Source organism: Gadus morhua, chromosome 16 (genome assembly GCF_902167405.1).
Source record: "Gadus morhua chromosome 16, gadMor3.0, whole genome shotgun sequence".
NCBI lineage: Eukaryota > Metazoa > Chordata > Actinopteri > Gadiformes > Gadidae > Gadus > Gadus morhua.
Genome location: NC_044063.1, coordinates 27,075,323 through 27,091,798, shown reverse-complemented (window position 1 = coordinate 27,091,798; position 16,476 = coordinate 27,075,323). Strand labels below are relative to the sequence as shown.

At 45.1% G+C, this 16,476-nt stretch overlaps 1 protein-coding gene across 1 annotated transcript; it reads right to left on the bottom strand.

Annotated features, from left to right (window-relative positions):
* Positions 1-945: 945 nt before the first annotated feature.
* On the bottom strand, positions 946-13,594 carry mpzl3 (myelin protein zero-like 3). The gene is given in 8 exon segments (XM_030380611.1): positions 946-1,650; positions 1,868-1,937; positions 2,528-2,687; positions 3,752-3,851; positions 3,853-3,876; positions 3,878-3,967; positions 6,523-6,689; positions 13,116-13,594. Coding segments are annotated over 8 exon segments (768 nt in total). The 5' UTR covers positions 13,198-13,594; the 3' UTR covers positions 946-1,575.
* Positions 13,595-16,476: the final 2,882 nt, after the last annotated feature.

Sequence of the window (16,476 nt, the reverse complement as noted above, 5' to 3'; positions counted from 1 at the left end):
ACACACAGACTGCTGACCAGCAGGCAGACTCCCAGAGCCTGATTCAGGGAGTAATGTAGACTTGCGGTGCTGGAGACAGACAGTGGAGGAACAGATCCAGGCTGGCAGCCAGAGCAGCCTTGGCAAGCCCACCGAAAATAATTTAGGATGGCAGCTCTAAGCGGACAGAATATTCTGGAAGAAGGACATGATAGGTGCACTTATGTATGACCCCACTAGGGGGGGTCAATTATATGACCCCCCCCCCCCCCAGCATTAAGGTTTTCGTCTTTCAAATTGTTACGAATGCGATTCAAATCTAGTCCTGTCAATCAAATATACGCCTGTTGGTTTATTCATTTACTTGGTCCGTTGTTCCCTTATTGGCTCCTCCCAGTTGCAAAACCGGACATTAATCTGTTGCCATGGTAGTTGAGATGAGGAAGGGAGATAACCGTTTCACCATTACTGTGTGTGTGAATTATTAACATGCGGTGGAGGCATGATGAACCGGGCTGAATGCAGAGTAGAATATAAAACAAACCACCAGGAACGTGGGCTGCTGAGTAATTATTTTCCTTTGCAAGATCAGTGACTTCACGGTCCATTACCTACCAGTTATTATAGGGCTCCATGTAGCATCTACTGCTTGTCCTACGACTGCTCAGAGACATGGTAGGTGAGGGTCGATTTTTACTAGGTAAACATCCTGTCGCAAGCATTTTTTTAAAGGAATATTCAAGCGCATTCCTGAAGAGTTCAAAGAGCCAAGTGGAAAACTCAAGGTGTAGGAAAGCCAATAATGACTACACTGATACCGTTAGCTGCTGTTGCAGAATCCCTTTGCAGTTTCAAAGTATTCCAAATTGCATCAAGGTTAATGTGGTTGATTTGAAACCTTCCTTTTGCCCTCATTTTTTTCCCATAATAATAATCAATTGGTAGAACACATTTCAGAACAATAGGTTGCTGGCTTATTCATTTAATTGGTTCAGATAAAGCTTTTCTTACTTAAATATTTTTTCATATTAACAACATTTGCCATTCAGCAAACAAACATGTACATCTGCTCTAAGGCAATTGAGATATACATAAAACAAGATTAGGGAAACAAGGGTAAAAGATAATTAGCACGCAGTGAATATAATGGCAAGCCATCCTAAATAGCATTCACCTTGTCATAATGACAGGTATGATACAACGTATTATCCATCCAAATAAAGAAAAAATATATATTTAATTGAACCTCAATTAAGGCAAAGATTTTACAAAATAGGGAAGACAGTCTTTCATAGTCATGTTCCCGGTGTCTTCAAAATAAACTCACACAATCTATAACATCCTTAACAACTAGACATTTCTAAAGTGCCAGCTGAACAGAAAAAATAAGACAATGTTCCTGTGACTAAAAGCAGTATGTATTTTTTCTTTTAAGGTCTTACATTTGATAAAAAAGAATGTGCATTTAATTCAATGGAGGAAATTCCCTCATCCGGTAGAAATTCAACTGTCGATACTACTGCGATTTGGGAAGAATTGGGAATTTCCAATTCCGCATCTAATGTTGTAGTTGTGTGTCCACACCAGCAGGAGTCTCTAGCATTGGGATTCAGCAACACCCTGTTCCCCTGGAGGCCTCGTCTTTTGGCTGTAGTAGCCTTCCTCCCACTCCTGGGCCGGAACGCAGGGCAGTCAGTAAGTCAGAAAAGGGTGTTCAACAACACAACAAGGAAATACACAATTATGGGGAGAACCCCACCGCCCCATAACAACGGCATGTAAAATGTAGCGTGCGACATGGATCCGGCGTAGACGCCTCGATAAGTTATTGATGTGATAACGGACTGTGGTAACCCGATGTGGCATGCTGGGACCAACTGGTGCCTACCGTTTTATCCAGGTCACAGCAAATCTTCTTCCTCATTTTGGTTCTCATCTGCCAGGCGGCATACTCATCTCTGCCAAAGGGGAGAGATAACAGTGGTTCCCTTGTTACAACCGCCAATTTGGGTTTTTCAATTTACTTGGCTCAAAATGCAATGTTACAACTCTAAATCCTGAGAGACATCCATCTATCATCAAGGATTTCACAAATACAGAGAGCTCGGTTTTAAATGGTTTTGGATGCTGATGTATCTTTAGTGTAGCCTGGAGTTATCTATACATACTAGATTCAACTTTCGGTAAGACTTGGTTATCAGCACATTCAAGCATTATCTAAACAGTAATCGCCTGCCACAAGTATCATGCATCAATCAATATAAATTCTGATAGCATCATGGCATTATCATCACAAAATCTTTACTATATTAATTCTACACATAGAATATTTTTTAGGATTCCATGGGATTAATTACCCATAAAATAGATTTTATTAATAGACCGACTACGGAGAGCTTGGATTTATACGGTTAGTGCCTATTCAGAATTAGCTTCGCAGCCTCAGCGACTCATTAAAACCACCCTGTCTACATCTGAGAGCAATATCACAAAAAAGAAAAGAAAGCCCAACGGAAGGCAAGGAATTGGCCAATTAATCTGTACTGACTCCTCGGTGACCTCTATGGGAGATCGGTAGGCCTTTGAATGGTGGCTGTGCTCCTTCTGGGGACAGCACATCCTGGCGATCAGGCCCAGCGTGACAAGCGCAGAGGGGAGCAGGACGAACACTAGGAGGACCCCTACGTCAGAGAACCGCACGCTGGCCACTGAGAGAGAGAGAGAGAGAAAGAGAAAGAGAGGGTTAATGTCCCAAACTTTCTCAGATGATCAGTTACGTTGTACCCAATACAGCATAAGAAATTAAATTAATTCATTCAATGTTTGCCAATTCAATTATTTTAGGTCTGCTGTCTCTTTGACCATAACAATTCTTCTTCTTTGAGAACACACACGCACATAACAATATAGCATCCTGTCTTTCCACAATTCAATAACCCTCTGCTGTGTTGAATACAATACAATATTCCAAAAGATGGAATTATTTTCGTCTTTTCATTTTCTTTTGGCCTAATGCCATTGGAAAAAGTGACACATTAGGCAGACCTAGTTCTACAAAGGGTTTACTATTGGCCAGGACATGTTTTGGACAGCCAACCCAAGCACACAATGGGTTCAAACATGCACCTGGCCTAACAGAAGAACCTACAGCCCCAAATGGGTACAGACATTTTCTATATGATGATTTTGTCATGATCATCATCATAGCAAATTGGTTTGAATAAGAAGATAAACACAAATGTTTAAAACAGATTTCCAATGTGTTGGGTTATTCAGTATTCAGTAATGTTGACTCACTATCTCAAAGTGACGAAAGAGTTGGGGTAATACATTGATATGGTTATGTTTTTTCAATATGGAATATAAAAAGGTTAGATGAAAAATATGGCAAAGTATAGCGTTAGACCTCAGAGGGATTATGAGCTGCATCTCTTGGGGACCCCAGGGAGATCCGAAAACAAGGCATGTAAAAACACAGCTCAGATTACAGTGGATTTTATGTAGGGCATAAATATTTTGGCATAGGTCATTCTGTGCGCGCGTGTGTATAAAGACAAATAACTCGTCGTCCCACACACACGCACACACGCCTCAACAAGTGTAGCGATGACGTTGGTCCTGAAGAATGTGCTCAATGAAAAAAAACGAATAGACTCTTTAAACAAGCAGAGGCAAGCGATACCAGAACCACAGGGGCCGGTCCTCCACCCCCATCTGTCATCCGGCTGTACGCCACGTCCCCTGGCTAAAGGTGCGTCAGTGTCGTGTGTACCTTTGGGCGTGACGGTGAGCACGGTGTGGGAGGTGGGGGAGCCGTGGACGTCGGGCGGGTTCCTCACGCTGCAGGTAAAGGTGCCGTTGTCGGCCAGCGAGGGCGTTGAGCAGCGTGACGGACGCCCTCGCCGCGTGCCGGGCTGCCCTGCCACCGGACGCGGCCCTGGAACTGGCCGTCGGCCGGGGGGAAGGCCTTAGACGAGAAGTGGAAGAACTGGAAGGGAGGAGGAGACGGACAACGCCACGTAAGACTGCAGCTCCAGGTTCATCAACGAGAAGAACGGGAGGCATGCTGAGAATGGGGTTACTGGAAAGAACTACCGGTAGTTAAAAAACTGCACTTGAGCCATAAATGTGGAATCCACCCAGAGAGTTCTCTCTGTGTACAGACCTGTTCGACACGAAGGTGAATCAAAGTGCCAATGTCGGCTAAGAAATGCTCCAGGGTTACGGTGATTCAAACTGTTGTGCACCTGTCTTGTAAACTGCACACTGCAAGGACCGACTCAAAGTGTTTTTCCGGACAAAGTCATAGAGCGAATAAAAGGCAGGCATTGGTCATTGGTAAAATAATGGAAACTAATGTAAAGCATGAAGATGAACTGGATTGGTTCTTAGCGTAAGCAGTCCAATCACAAACCACCAACATTTACCCCTACAGCACCATCGGCGACGGTCTGTCCGATGACATCACAAATATTCTCATCAGTGTAATTTAAATCTACATTTTCCAAAGGCAATTTCTTTGCCAGCCCAGAAAAAAGTTGACCCAATGACCACGACCTCCCGCTGACATTAGATTGAGTGTACAACACTGCTCCCTGAGCCACCTGCAGTGTGGAGGCTCTTCTGAGCGCAGGTACTTACCCCCAGACAACTAAGGAGCACACGTTTATTCTGACTGACACTAAAGCGGGGGCCGCAAAAATATATTTCTGATTGGAGGCTTTTAATGCTTATTCATGGTCCTTGCCAATGTGATATACGGCGATGGGACGGCCTCATAAAGCAGCCAAAACCCCCTAATGAAATTGAACGGCGAGCAGATCCAGACTTCAAATGAGAAAAGTGGAGCCCGGAGGCCCGACATTGTCGCAGCGCCACATCAAGAGAACGTTATTTATTGGGGTTTGAAAACAGCCTGGCGTCGATTGGAGGGGATGAAGGGAAAAGTCACAGGTTTTGGCCCAACCCATGGAACCAATCCCATAGACTCCACACCCCCAGTGGTGCCTTTTGCTTTGTGGGGTTAAGCCCCACTCCATCTGCTGATTATGGCTATGCTCGCTTTCTCTATGACACACTAACTTTGCCCTCTACACACTCACACAAACAAAGACACACACTCTAAGGCCCAATGACTACATCTTGACGACTAAACCAACAGAAGTCCATATGAGTGCAGCCGCAAGACATTAGCTATCACTTAACACTGAGTGCCCCTATAGGAAATGATAGCAGAGGCGACCACACTCTATAGATCCCCCCCCCCCCCCCACCCCCCACCCCCCATCCCCACCGACCATGCAAATGGAATTACATGCAACCACAGCCTGATGGTCGGCCTGTTGTTCCAAATGTTCCTGGGTGCTCGAGGCGTTCCTCCCTGAGCGCTGATCAGTGAAACTGGACCCGCCCTCGCTGGACGGACGGCAGGCTAAGTGAATGCCATGGTAGGTCGGGAGGTTTGTGCTTTTGAAGATTTGAGAAAAGCTGACCACATAGGGCTTCCAGATCACGTCTCCAGGTGCGGCGCCAGTTCGATATTCTAAATGGGACTGTGGTTGCAGAGGTGAGGAGGAGGAAATGTGGACAGGGCCGCAACTGTTTCTCCATCTGCTGCCATGAAACAAATGGTATTAACGCGCTTCTCCAAACATCTGGTTTCATGGAGCCCAGATAGTAACCAAAATAACCAAAAAGAGATTTTCAACACAGTTCTTCGCACTGAACAAGAACCTAGAAACATAAACCTCAACATAGAATTGTGCTCTTGCATTATTCTATTTAATAGTCGATTCCTCTGCAGACGTGGATACATAAAAGGATATTTGCTAACATTTGATGAGGATTCAGAGACTTCATATCATTTACCCCTCTAGGATAGCAACAGGAACATTGTGAGCCATGCTGTGGGGCAGTGCCCAATCAGTGTCTCACTCTGACCCCTTGAACCATGGTCTGTGAGCCGCCACAGAACTACCCAATTACCACAACAGTCCAGGCCGGCTCACAATAAACATTAGTCACCATGCTGTTTGGTTGGGACCCTCTGATAGAACCAATCTCTGCAAATGCACATGACAGAGGAAATTGGGAGGAGGCCCTTAGCACTGTAGGCAGTTCTACAATATCACCATCAATCCCCTATACTCATTATGCCCATTAAAAGGCAAATAAAGAATATAAAATAGGCAGTGAACTTTGAGGCCCAAAAGTCAGTTTGATGGATTATATCAATCTTTTTTTCAACCAAGCAAAAAAACGTGTCTGCCCATCCACGAAGCACAGCAGCCAATCAGAGCAATACGTTGAATCATCATGAGAATCAACCTACACTGAGAACACCATATTCTTACAGTAGAACACATTAATGCATAATTCATTTATTATCTTCCTTCTTGATCCCACTATGAACAACGCAGAGGAATGCATGTTGTCAGGATATAACACCAATCAATCTCCCCCCGGGCTCCAGCAGACAGACCATCATCATTAACATCACGGTATAGTATTGATCGTGGTCTGTGCGTGGAGCGGCCCACTCACCGTCTGCGGGGCCCCCCCGCTGGGCGGCCGGTAGGACCAGTCCACCGACATGCGGCTGGTGGGCCTGCTGGTGGAGGAGAAGGTGCAGACCAGCAGCACCGACTCCCCCCGGGAGGCGTGGAGCTCAGGGGGTGAGGTCACCGTGATGGGGGACACCGGGGAGGCAACTGGGGGGGGGATGTAGAAAGAGAATGAGAGAGACACACTTTAATTGAAAATACTGTATGTACAGTGTATCTTTAATTTATCTGTTTATTAGGAGATACTGTAAATTTAGAATACCCCACTTTTTACTTTTTATATATTGAGTATTTAAGTGTAATTTTTTGATAAGTATATATTTTGTATTGAACATTTTATATTTTGACCTCTATTTGTTCACCTGTGTACGTATTTTTTTGTTTCTCATGTCAATAAAGCTTTTTTTTATTTAATGTGAATTTAATAGCCACACAAGGCAATTGTAAGTGGGAGGAATAAGAGGAGGTAAACAGAGAATGGCTACAGACTGCCAGTCTGTAGACATTTTGCCGTCTCCAGGCGTCAGCCACAAGCAGTTGTTGATTGCGGTTTTGAAATATTTGAAGAAGGCCTTGAAGTTGAATTCCGCCAGGGGTGGAAAGTAAACTTAATGTTTGAGGAAAGAAATGTATGTTTTAGCATCTGAATTGTAACAACCTCATCAGAGTTACCACGGTCTCTGAGGGGGTGGGAGTGACACAGAGGGCTCTTGGGTTTCTGTATTTCTATGTGCCAAGCCGTTAACACCCTTCCTGCTGTGTAGGTACTCGAAGTGACACTAGCATTGCCTATGTAACGTTAAGTAGCCCTCCCCAAGTATCGTTGAGACTTGCAAAATGCTGGTGGTTTCTTAAACAGGGACCATTGTTATGTAAAACCTGAATAATACTATAGAAAATGCAGAGCATTCGCAATGTATGGCCTCACTATGAGGCAACTATAAACAATACAATTAAATTACTTCTAGTTTGTCTATAAGCAATCGGTGGTATAATGGTGAATGCTGTTCTGACTTACACATAAGGATGTAACGGTATGAAAATTTAACCTCACGGTTGTTGAGGCCAAAATTATCCTGGTTTTCGGTATTATCACGGTATTTTCAAATACCCAACCCCGAAAATGCAGGGACGTTGCTGCCACATTTCCACCAAAGTTGTCTCCATTATATTGCTCCATTTTCTATAGTTTTCTTTATTAGCATTCTTCTTGTTATTGATCGCATTCATTTTTGCAGTAGTTACGTACTCCTACTCAGCGTAGTGCAGTGAAGTCAGTTGGTAAACACTGCCCGTGAGCTCCAGCTGTTCGCGGGCTTCCCTCACGCAACTGGGGGCGTGGTTCCCTCATGTCACAGTCCCCCTTCACTCCTCCTTTGAATGTCTAGCTGTAAGACTCTCCGGCCCCAAACCCACTATCATTGTCACCATTTACAGACCACCAAAACCCTCCGCCGTTTTCCTCAATGAATTCTCATCACTACTTACATCTGTATGTGCAATGTCCCCCACTGTTATCCTCCTTGGTGATTTCAACATCCACATTGACAACCCATCCTGTACTTTTGCTAATGACTTTACATCACTTCTGGACTGTCTTGGCATCACACAACATGTCAACCTCCCAACCCATAACAAAGGTCACATTCTGGATTTAATCTGCTGCACTGACATCACTCCCACTAACCTTGATGTCATTGATTTCCCCATCTCCGACCACAAAGCTGTACTTTTTGACATTCATACCCAACTACACAAAACCAAGGAACAACGGACCATCTCCTCCAGAAACATCAAACTTATCAACACCACAGACCTCTCCACCATGATCAGCTCCTACCCCAACCCTCCCCCAGCTTCCTCCCTGACTGACCTGGTGACTCACTACAATAACTGCCTCTCCTCCTCCCTCACCACCCTGGCCCCCCTGAAAACCCGCTCAGTCTCATTCACCCACACTGCTCCCTGGTTCACTCCTCATCTGCGCCAGCTCAAAGCCACTGGTCGTCGACTGGAGCGACTCTACAATAAGACTCAACTCACTGTACACCGCCAAATGTATTCGGACCACCTCCATCACTACAAGAATGCCCTCACCACTGCCAAAACCTCATACTACTCCAACCTCATCAACACTGGTACAGGCAACAGCAGAGTCCTCTTCTCAACAGTCAACCACTTACTTCAGCCTACTAAATCTCTCCCTCCAGATATTTCCACCACCCAATGCACTGCGTTCCTTGACTTCTTCAGCTCTAAAATCAACACCATTCACCAACAACTGGCCTCATCTCGCACCCCCTCTGATGACCCACCCTGGATGATCACCTCTGGCCAACCTCTCATCAGCTCCCTCTCTGACTTCACCCTAGTAACAGAACAGACCGTTTCAGAACTCATCCGCAAAGCCAAAACCACCACCTGTCAGCTCGATCCTCTTCCCACCTCCCTTGTCAAAGCATGTCTTCCGTCCATCTCCCCAATGATCACCAACATAATTAACTCCTCCCTCACTACTGGTACTGTACCCCTCACTCTCAAGCTGGCTGCCATCACTCCCATCCTGAAAAAACCTGGTGCTGACCCATCTGACCTTAACCATTACCGGCCCATCTCCAATCTCCCTTTCCTCTCCAAAACACTTGAAAGGGTGGTTGCCGCACAACTACAGTCCCACCTCGACATTAACAATCTCCACGAACCGTTCCAATCTGGCTTCCGTCCAAAACACAGCACTGAAACAGCCCTAGTCAAAATCACCAACGACCTCCTCCTTGCAGCCGACTCTGGATTACTCACCATTCTCATCCTCCTCGATCTCAGCGCAGCATTCGACACCATCTCCCACCCTCTGCTCCTGGACCGCCTAGCTGGTATTGGGATCACTGGTGCTGCACTCTCCTGGTTTACATCCTACCTCACCGGCCGTCAACAATTTGTTCAACTAAGCAACCACAAGTCTGGATGTTCAGGTGTCTCACTGGGTGTCCCCCAGGGGTCAGTCTTGGGACCACTCCTCTTCACCACTTACCTCCTCCCGCTCGGCACACTCCTCCATCACCATGGGGTCCATTTTCACTGCTACGCTGACGACACACAGGTCTACATCTCCACCAAACCCACCGCTGCCATCCCCCCCACCTCCCTCATCACGTGCCTGGAAGAGATCCGGAGCTGGTTGAGCAGGAACTTCCTGAAACTCAATGGAAACAAGACCGAGGCCCTGCTCATCGGATCCAAATCCACCCTCACTAAATCACAACACACCCCAGCTCCACTCATAATTATCGATGGATTCCCAGTACCCTTCTCCTCCAAAGTCAAGAGCCTCGGCGTCATCCTGGACAACACCCTCTCATTCGCACCCCATATTCACAACATCACCCGGACTGCATTCTTCCACCTCCGCAACATCGCCAGACTCCGCCCATCACTGACCCAATCCAGCACTGAAATCCTAGTTCACTCATTTGTCACATCACGCATAGACTACTGCAACGCCCTCCTCACCGGACTCCCCACCAAACTCATCAACAGACTGCAGATCATTCAGAACTCAGCCCCCCGGATCATCACCCGCACCAAATCATCTGACCACATCACCCCTGTCCTCATTCAACTTCACTGGCTCCCAGTACACTACCGTATCCAATACAAAACCCTACTCCTCACCTACAAAGCTCTCCACAACCTAGCCCCCAGTTATCTCTGCGACCTCCTCCAAGAATACACTCCCTCCCGCTCCCTCCGCTCAACCTCTGCTGGACTACTATGTATCCCCACATCACGACTCACTACAATGGGTGCCCGGTCATTCAGCTGTTCAGCACCCAGACTCTGGAACTCCCTCCCCCCACACATAAAACAATCAGACACCATTACAACCTTCAAGTCACAACTCAAAACTCGCCTGTTCAAACTCGCACACAACGTCTAACTGATCACTGTTTTGATTGTTTTTTTGTTTTGTTTTGTCTTGTTATTGTTTTATTTATTTCTTATTTCTTATGTTTATTTATTTTTACACAATGTCTTGTTTTTTTTTAAAAAATGTATGATGACTATATGCTCTGTAAGGTGACCTTGGGTGCCTTGAAAGGCGCCTCCAAATTAAATGTATTATTATTATTATTATTATTATTATGTCAACAATGGATACGTCATGCGATTCCCCAAAAAATTCTGACATGCAAAACATTTCGTCGTGGGGTTTTTGAACGCCGCAGATCGCAAGCGTGTCACATTACAAGACCTCGTCTCGTCGCCGACCTGTCAAAATCGTGTACGATTCGCAAATTTGTCTGCGACGAAAGAATCGGGGCAAAATCGGGCTGAAATCGTGTGGTCTGAACGGGCCATTAGAAGGTAGGGATGGGCATCGATCGTCGAATAGTCGGAGTCAGAATATCGAATAATGAATGTGATTATCGTTATTTATTACACGGCTCTTCTCATTGCTGTTGAACGCTCCGTTCACTTGTATGGCCGGGCCTTCACAACTTGCGGTGGTGAATAATCTTTTGATAATTCACCGTTGCCAAGCATATAATGACCGCTGTCAAGGAAAGTTGATTTTTCTTTTCCATCGTAGCACTCCGCAAGTAGTCCGGTCACTTATCAACCCCAGCGTCCTCGGTTGAGAGACGTCAACGTCTTTGGCAGACTATTTCTCTGCTGATCAACACTACGAATGCTGGTAACAAATAAATTGCAAAAAGACACACCGTGTGAAGTTATTTTTTTTACGTGTTTAGTTCACCGTCATAGGCTGTGTTCAGTAAAATAAATGACTAAATATCGATCCGTTTTCGGAGCATGTAGGCCTATCTGCTTAAGCCCATGTTGAAATAATTTTGATGTTGAATGTTGATGGCGCAGTTAGTGAAATAAACAGATTGATTTCATACAAATCATAAAAGCCTCTCCCCATGTCATTGTGTGTGCGTGTATCCGAGGTGCGTGTGTGGTGGGTTCTTGATTGACCGATTTTCGAATATTATTCGAATACTTCTCAGCGAATATTGAAGTATTGTTGCCAATGCCAGAAATGCACATCCCTATTAGAAGGCTGATGGATGTCTTGAGCGCTGTCATCCCCTCCTTCCGCCATGATTCCAATTGAATCGAAACTTGCCGCGCAGGCAGGTTACACAGAGGGCTACGCCTCGATAATAATTTTTTTTGAAATGAAAAAGGTAATTTTTATCGACAATATTTTTATCGGGGTTTACCGTTAAACCGGTCACCGTTACATCCCTAATAACACTTACACAATAGGGAGGATGGCCAATCTGAACAGTGTTGCACAATTAATTAATTCCTGCATGGCTATAGGTTACTCACATCACACCATAATGTATAAAGCACTGTCACCCAAAGTGTTTTATGAAAATCGCAGCGGAGTTATCCTTGCTTCAGTGGTGGTGCAATTCTCAGGTGTTCTCACGAGATGTTCGCAGGGAGAGTGCAGCCATCCACAGTGCCGAAAACCGTGCAGCACGATCATTTCTGCATGGTGTAACATTTCTTCACCACACAGCCAGCATCCCGTGAGCATTGATTCCGTTCCAGGTGAACTCAAGCCCTGATGATCCCGTTGTCATAAAAGACCCGTGTAGCATGCTTCCAGAGGGGGCCTTTATACCCTGGTAACTATTCCTATCCCCTTGGTTTCACATGTGGAGGACTTGGAATACCAAAAAAACATTGGATTTCTTAAAAGGTGAGTCATCAAGACTTGTCGAGTATGTTAAAAACGCATGGGGAGGGGGCTTAACAATGGCCTGTGGTCACCATAGTGGCCACTCTAGTCATTTAACCAGGCAGGAACCATGCAGGAATAAGGAACAGCTTTTAGGATGTTCCTTATTAAAGGAACATCCCAAAAGAGAAGGATGTTCCTTATTAAAGGAACATCCCAAAAGAGAAAGATGTTCCTTTAATAAAATATGCACACATATTCTTCTTCATACTCTTCCACTGTGATCTCTGCAAGTATTTAAATATTCTAAAAAACAAAAAACTGAAAGCAAAATATATATTATATAATATACTTTTCACCTGAATCTGATCCTGGACCAATGGGACACGATTCCAAATTCAATCCACGTCTGCATTTTTCTGAATCTGATTGCCCTTCAACTCGCTAGGTTTATATTAGGTGTTTAGATCCATTACATTTTCCGGAAATTGATTCACTTTTAATGTTGCGTTTACAGCAGTGAGGCCTGTTTGTAAAGCCTCCCGGCCAGGCCCGCCTCAGACACACAGTAGGGTAGCCTACAGCTCCACACGCGTCTCAAGTTTGACAAAAAAAAATACAAGTTACGTCCTTTGAATTATGAATTGCGGTGGAGATGAAACATTTTAAATATAAACTGGTGAGATACAAACTTCATTAGGTTACAAGACAAATATCCAGGAATAGGTAAAACATACAAAGTCCTACATAAACAGACTTAATAAATAAAAGATCAACCTTGACAGACAAAGCAATAAACCGAATACATGCTTTTCCAGCGTTACAATGTCTGATGACAACCAAAACAACCTTAAAAGCTGACGCAGACTCACCAAAACAAACCAGCATCAAACACAGGCTGTGGACGGCCAGGTCCCCAGCCCCGATCCTCTGGCGGGTCCGAGTCCAAGGCATTTCACTTACTATTCGATACCACTCAAATGTTAAGGTTATATTCTCCGATCTAACTCAACTCCAGGTCAAATCTCGTCCATTATCCGTGTAACTAACAACCAGCACGGTGCGGTGGACTTCAGTCCTGCGCTGCCATTCCGGTGGGATCGTGTTCCTGCCAAACAGGTGGATCGGGATTTGATCAAGCCGGAGCTGCTGGTGCGTGAGACTATAGTCCCTGCCCTCGACTGGGGGCTGATTTAGTTTAATGTAAAGTTTTTTTTGTGTGTGTTCCGCCCAATTCTGGTGTCTATATGTATTGTAACATAAATAGGGGCCCAAGTAAGATAAACACATTCGTTTGAAAACAATAGTAGAGGGCAATACTGTCGTGTTACCTGGCTGTGTGTATAGGTTAGTGGTTAGGACTTAGGAGAGTGCAGATATCGCGATAGGTGAGGCGTCGTTCAGCGCTCCGGTCGAGCGTTTAAGTGCCCGGTGGGAGCCATGGAATATAAACTTGACCTTTCTCCAAAGGGGTAAATTGTTCACAACGATTGTGCATATTTTAAACTTTTCGACCTGCTGTATTGACGCTCCATTACAGGGCGTCGAAAAGTTTAAAGCATACAATATGTTTTGAAAATATGCAAAACATAAAGGGACGCCTCTTTATGTTGACACACCAGCGTCACAGGGTTGGGCTACTATTGTTACCTTATCGGCCAATCCCCTAGATAATAAAACGATGGGTGATGGGTCATACCCGTGTACTGGCTTGTTAGCTTCATTACTATAGTCCCTTATTATACATCTGTGGTTCCCCTGCGCTCCCGTCTTCAGCTTTGTAATTATCTCTAATGGGGGAACAAAGTTATGATGTCTATAAGACATACTGGCTATTTGCTATTTATTTACCTGTACAATGTATTGTGCTGTTACACACTGAACAACCCATGATTATAGCCAGGTATTCTGGTCATTGCAATATTTAACTTCAAGAACATCTTCTTTACAGGCGACATTGCAATCATCCGTATTTGGGTCAAATTTACTTAGGGCCATGAATTTAGAGTTTATGCAGCTCGAAAGAAGAGCATTTCTTAACCAATTGCACACTCTGCATCGTATCCACTATTTTAAAGGTTCAATCGTACCGAGGACTGATGAGGTACAGAAGTGATTCGGCTGCAGATCACCACAAAGGGCCCCATTGTGTAGTGGGTTACCTCTGCTCAGATCAAATAAGGGGCAGAGCATGCAGCTGCCTTCAGGTAATAATGGATACCAGAAAAGGCCTACGACTTAAGGAATCTCATCTCGGTCCGAGCCTGTACGCTCCACTGCCCTGCAGCGAAGCCTTGTGGAGAGTAGTGAGTTGTGAAAGCATAGAAAAGAATGTCCTTGTGTGGTGGAGTGAAGGCTACATTCACAGGAACAGGGTTGTTCGTCATGTGTACCCCCCTTATATCCATAAGGAGGGTGGTTCCTCTAGTGAGACGTGAGTCTCCTCAGCAGGGCAGTGTTTGCATTGTGACATCCGGGCCTTTGTGGAAACAGGAGAGCTCTATCACCACCTATTGTGGAAATCCTGAGTGGTGGCTCGCCTCGTAGCCGGGTGCATTCACAAGCGCCGCGTTGCCCTGTGTAAATACAGGAGGGCTCTCTGTTTGAGCTACAGTAATGTGTGTTTCAGCCCCCAACCGGTCAGTCAGAATGGAGGCCCCTCCCTCACAGCCGCCCCCGGCTCAAGGCGGCCTGGATCGAGAGGAGCAGTCTTCTGGAGCCATTATCTCCCAGCCCCCCCAGCAACAGATTCCCCCCAACATTTCATCAGCTTACACTGTGTGTGTGTGTGTGTGTGTGTGTGTGTGTGTGTGTGTGTGTGTGTGTGTGTGTGTGTGTGTGTGTGTGTGTGTGTGTGTGTGTGTGTGGGGGGGGGGATAAAACAACAACAATGGTCTCTTTTTTTGATACTGGGACCATTGTGCTTTTGCAGGAGCCTTGTGGGAAGGTGATGATAGCAGGGAGATATGGTTGAATGGTTTATACTGGACGTGAAGAGAGAAAGGAAACTGGAGTCCGACAGCATAGTTACAGTGCATTATAGATTGCATGTTTCATGTAACAGCATGCAGATGGAGGATTATGTGTCAGTGATGACTGTTGGTGATGACTGTTCCAAGAAACCAACCTACCTTCACATGGAATGCAGACAGATACTAAGTTGGCAAGAGTTTCAAAAGAAAAGGCTGACTAATACACCACAATATCTTTTTAAATTTCGTAAGAATAGGCTGCATCATTATTCTTTCCGTTTCCCAAACACAACCTCTGAGTTTGACCTGTTTCGTAGCCTTACCCTTTTCTCCAAAACAGTGACTCACCGAGGTTTGTTTCTTTTTTTTTCCATTTCAGATAATTTAAAAACAAAAACAAAGTTCCCACTAGAGGGCGTGACCTTCGCAGCGGAGTCATTCTGACTGAGAAAACACACAGACTTTCACTTTAGGAAAATATTTTATTATAGCTTAAATAAAAGCTCCCCTCTGTGCGGGACCGGGTCCCCGCTCTGCGTCCCTGGTTGATGAGGAGATATCAGCAGGGGCGACGCGCTGAGCTCATGAACAGGAACCGTGGCGCCACAAGTTGTTTTTTAGGTGCAGTCGCGAGTGTTACTTTACCCACTTACCTCAGATACCCTTCCTCCATCTCCACCGCAGCAAACCTTTACCTGAGATAAATGGACTCCTTGACTTTCAACTCTTTTATCTCCCTGCTAATGCTGTTTGGTGTCCCTACTTTAATCCAGGGCATCTCATTTATACACTCAAACACACACAAGCACTCGCATATCCACACACACGGGCTCTCTGTCGGTCAGTAACCAATGCTGTATCAGAGGAATAGACTTTGATCAATGCCACAAATATGTGCATGCATCAAAAAACTCTGATGGAGGCACACACACACACACACGCACACGCACGCACACGCACGCACAAAATCCCAAGCATATCCAATAACAGGTGCTAACATATTCATACCCATGCTTTCATTTTCCAAATAAGCACACATTGATAGAAATCAGAGAAGCATACATCAGCATATTTCCCCTCACAAACAGCAATAAACAATAGCGTCAACCATTTCCAGTAGAAACCCATTGCAGGAAAACAGCTGAGGGTAGATGGGACACCCATGGAAGCATTGGATGAAATGCCTGGCCAGCTAGTATAATGGTTGGAATCATAACTACTCCATAACACGATTGAGGCTTTTACATAATAGATGATGCCT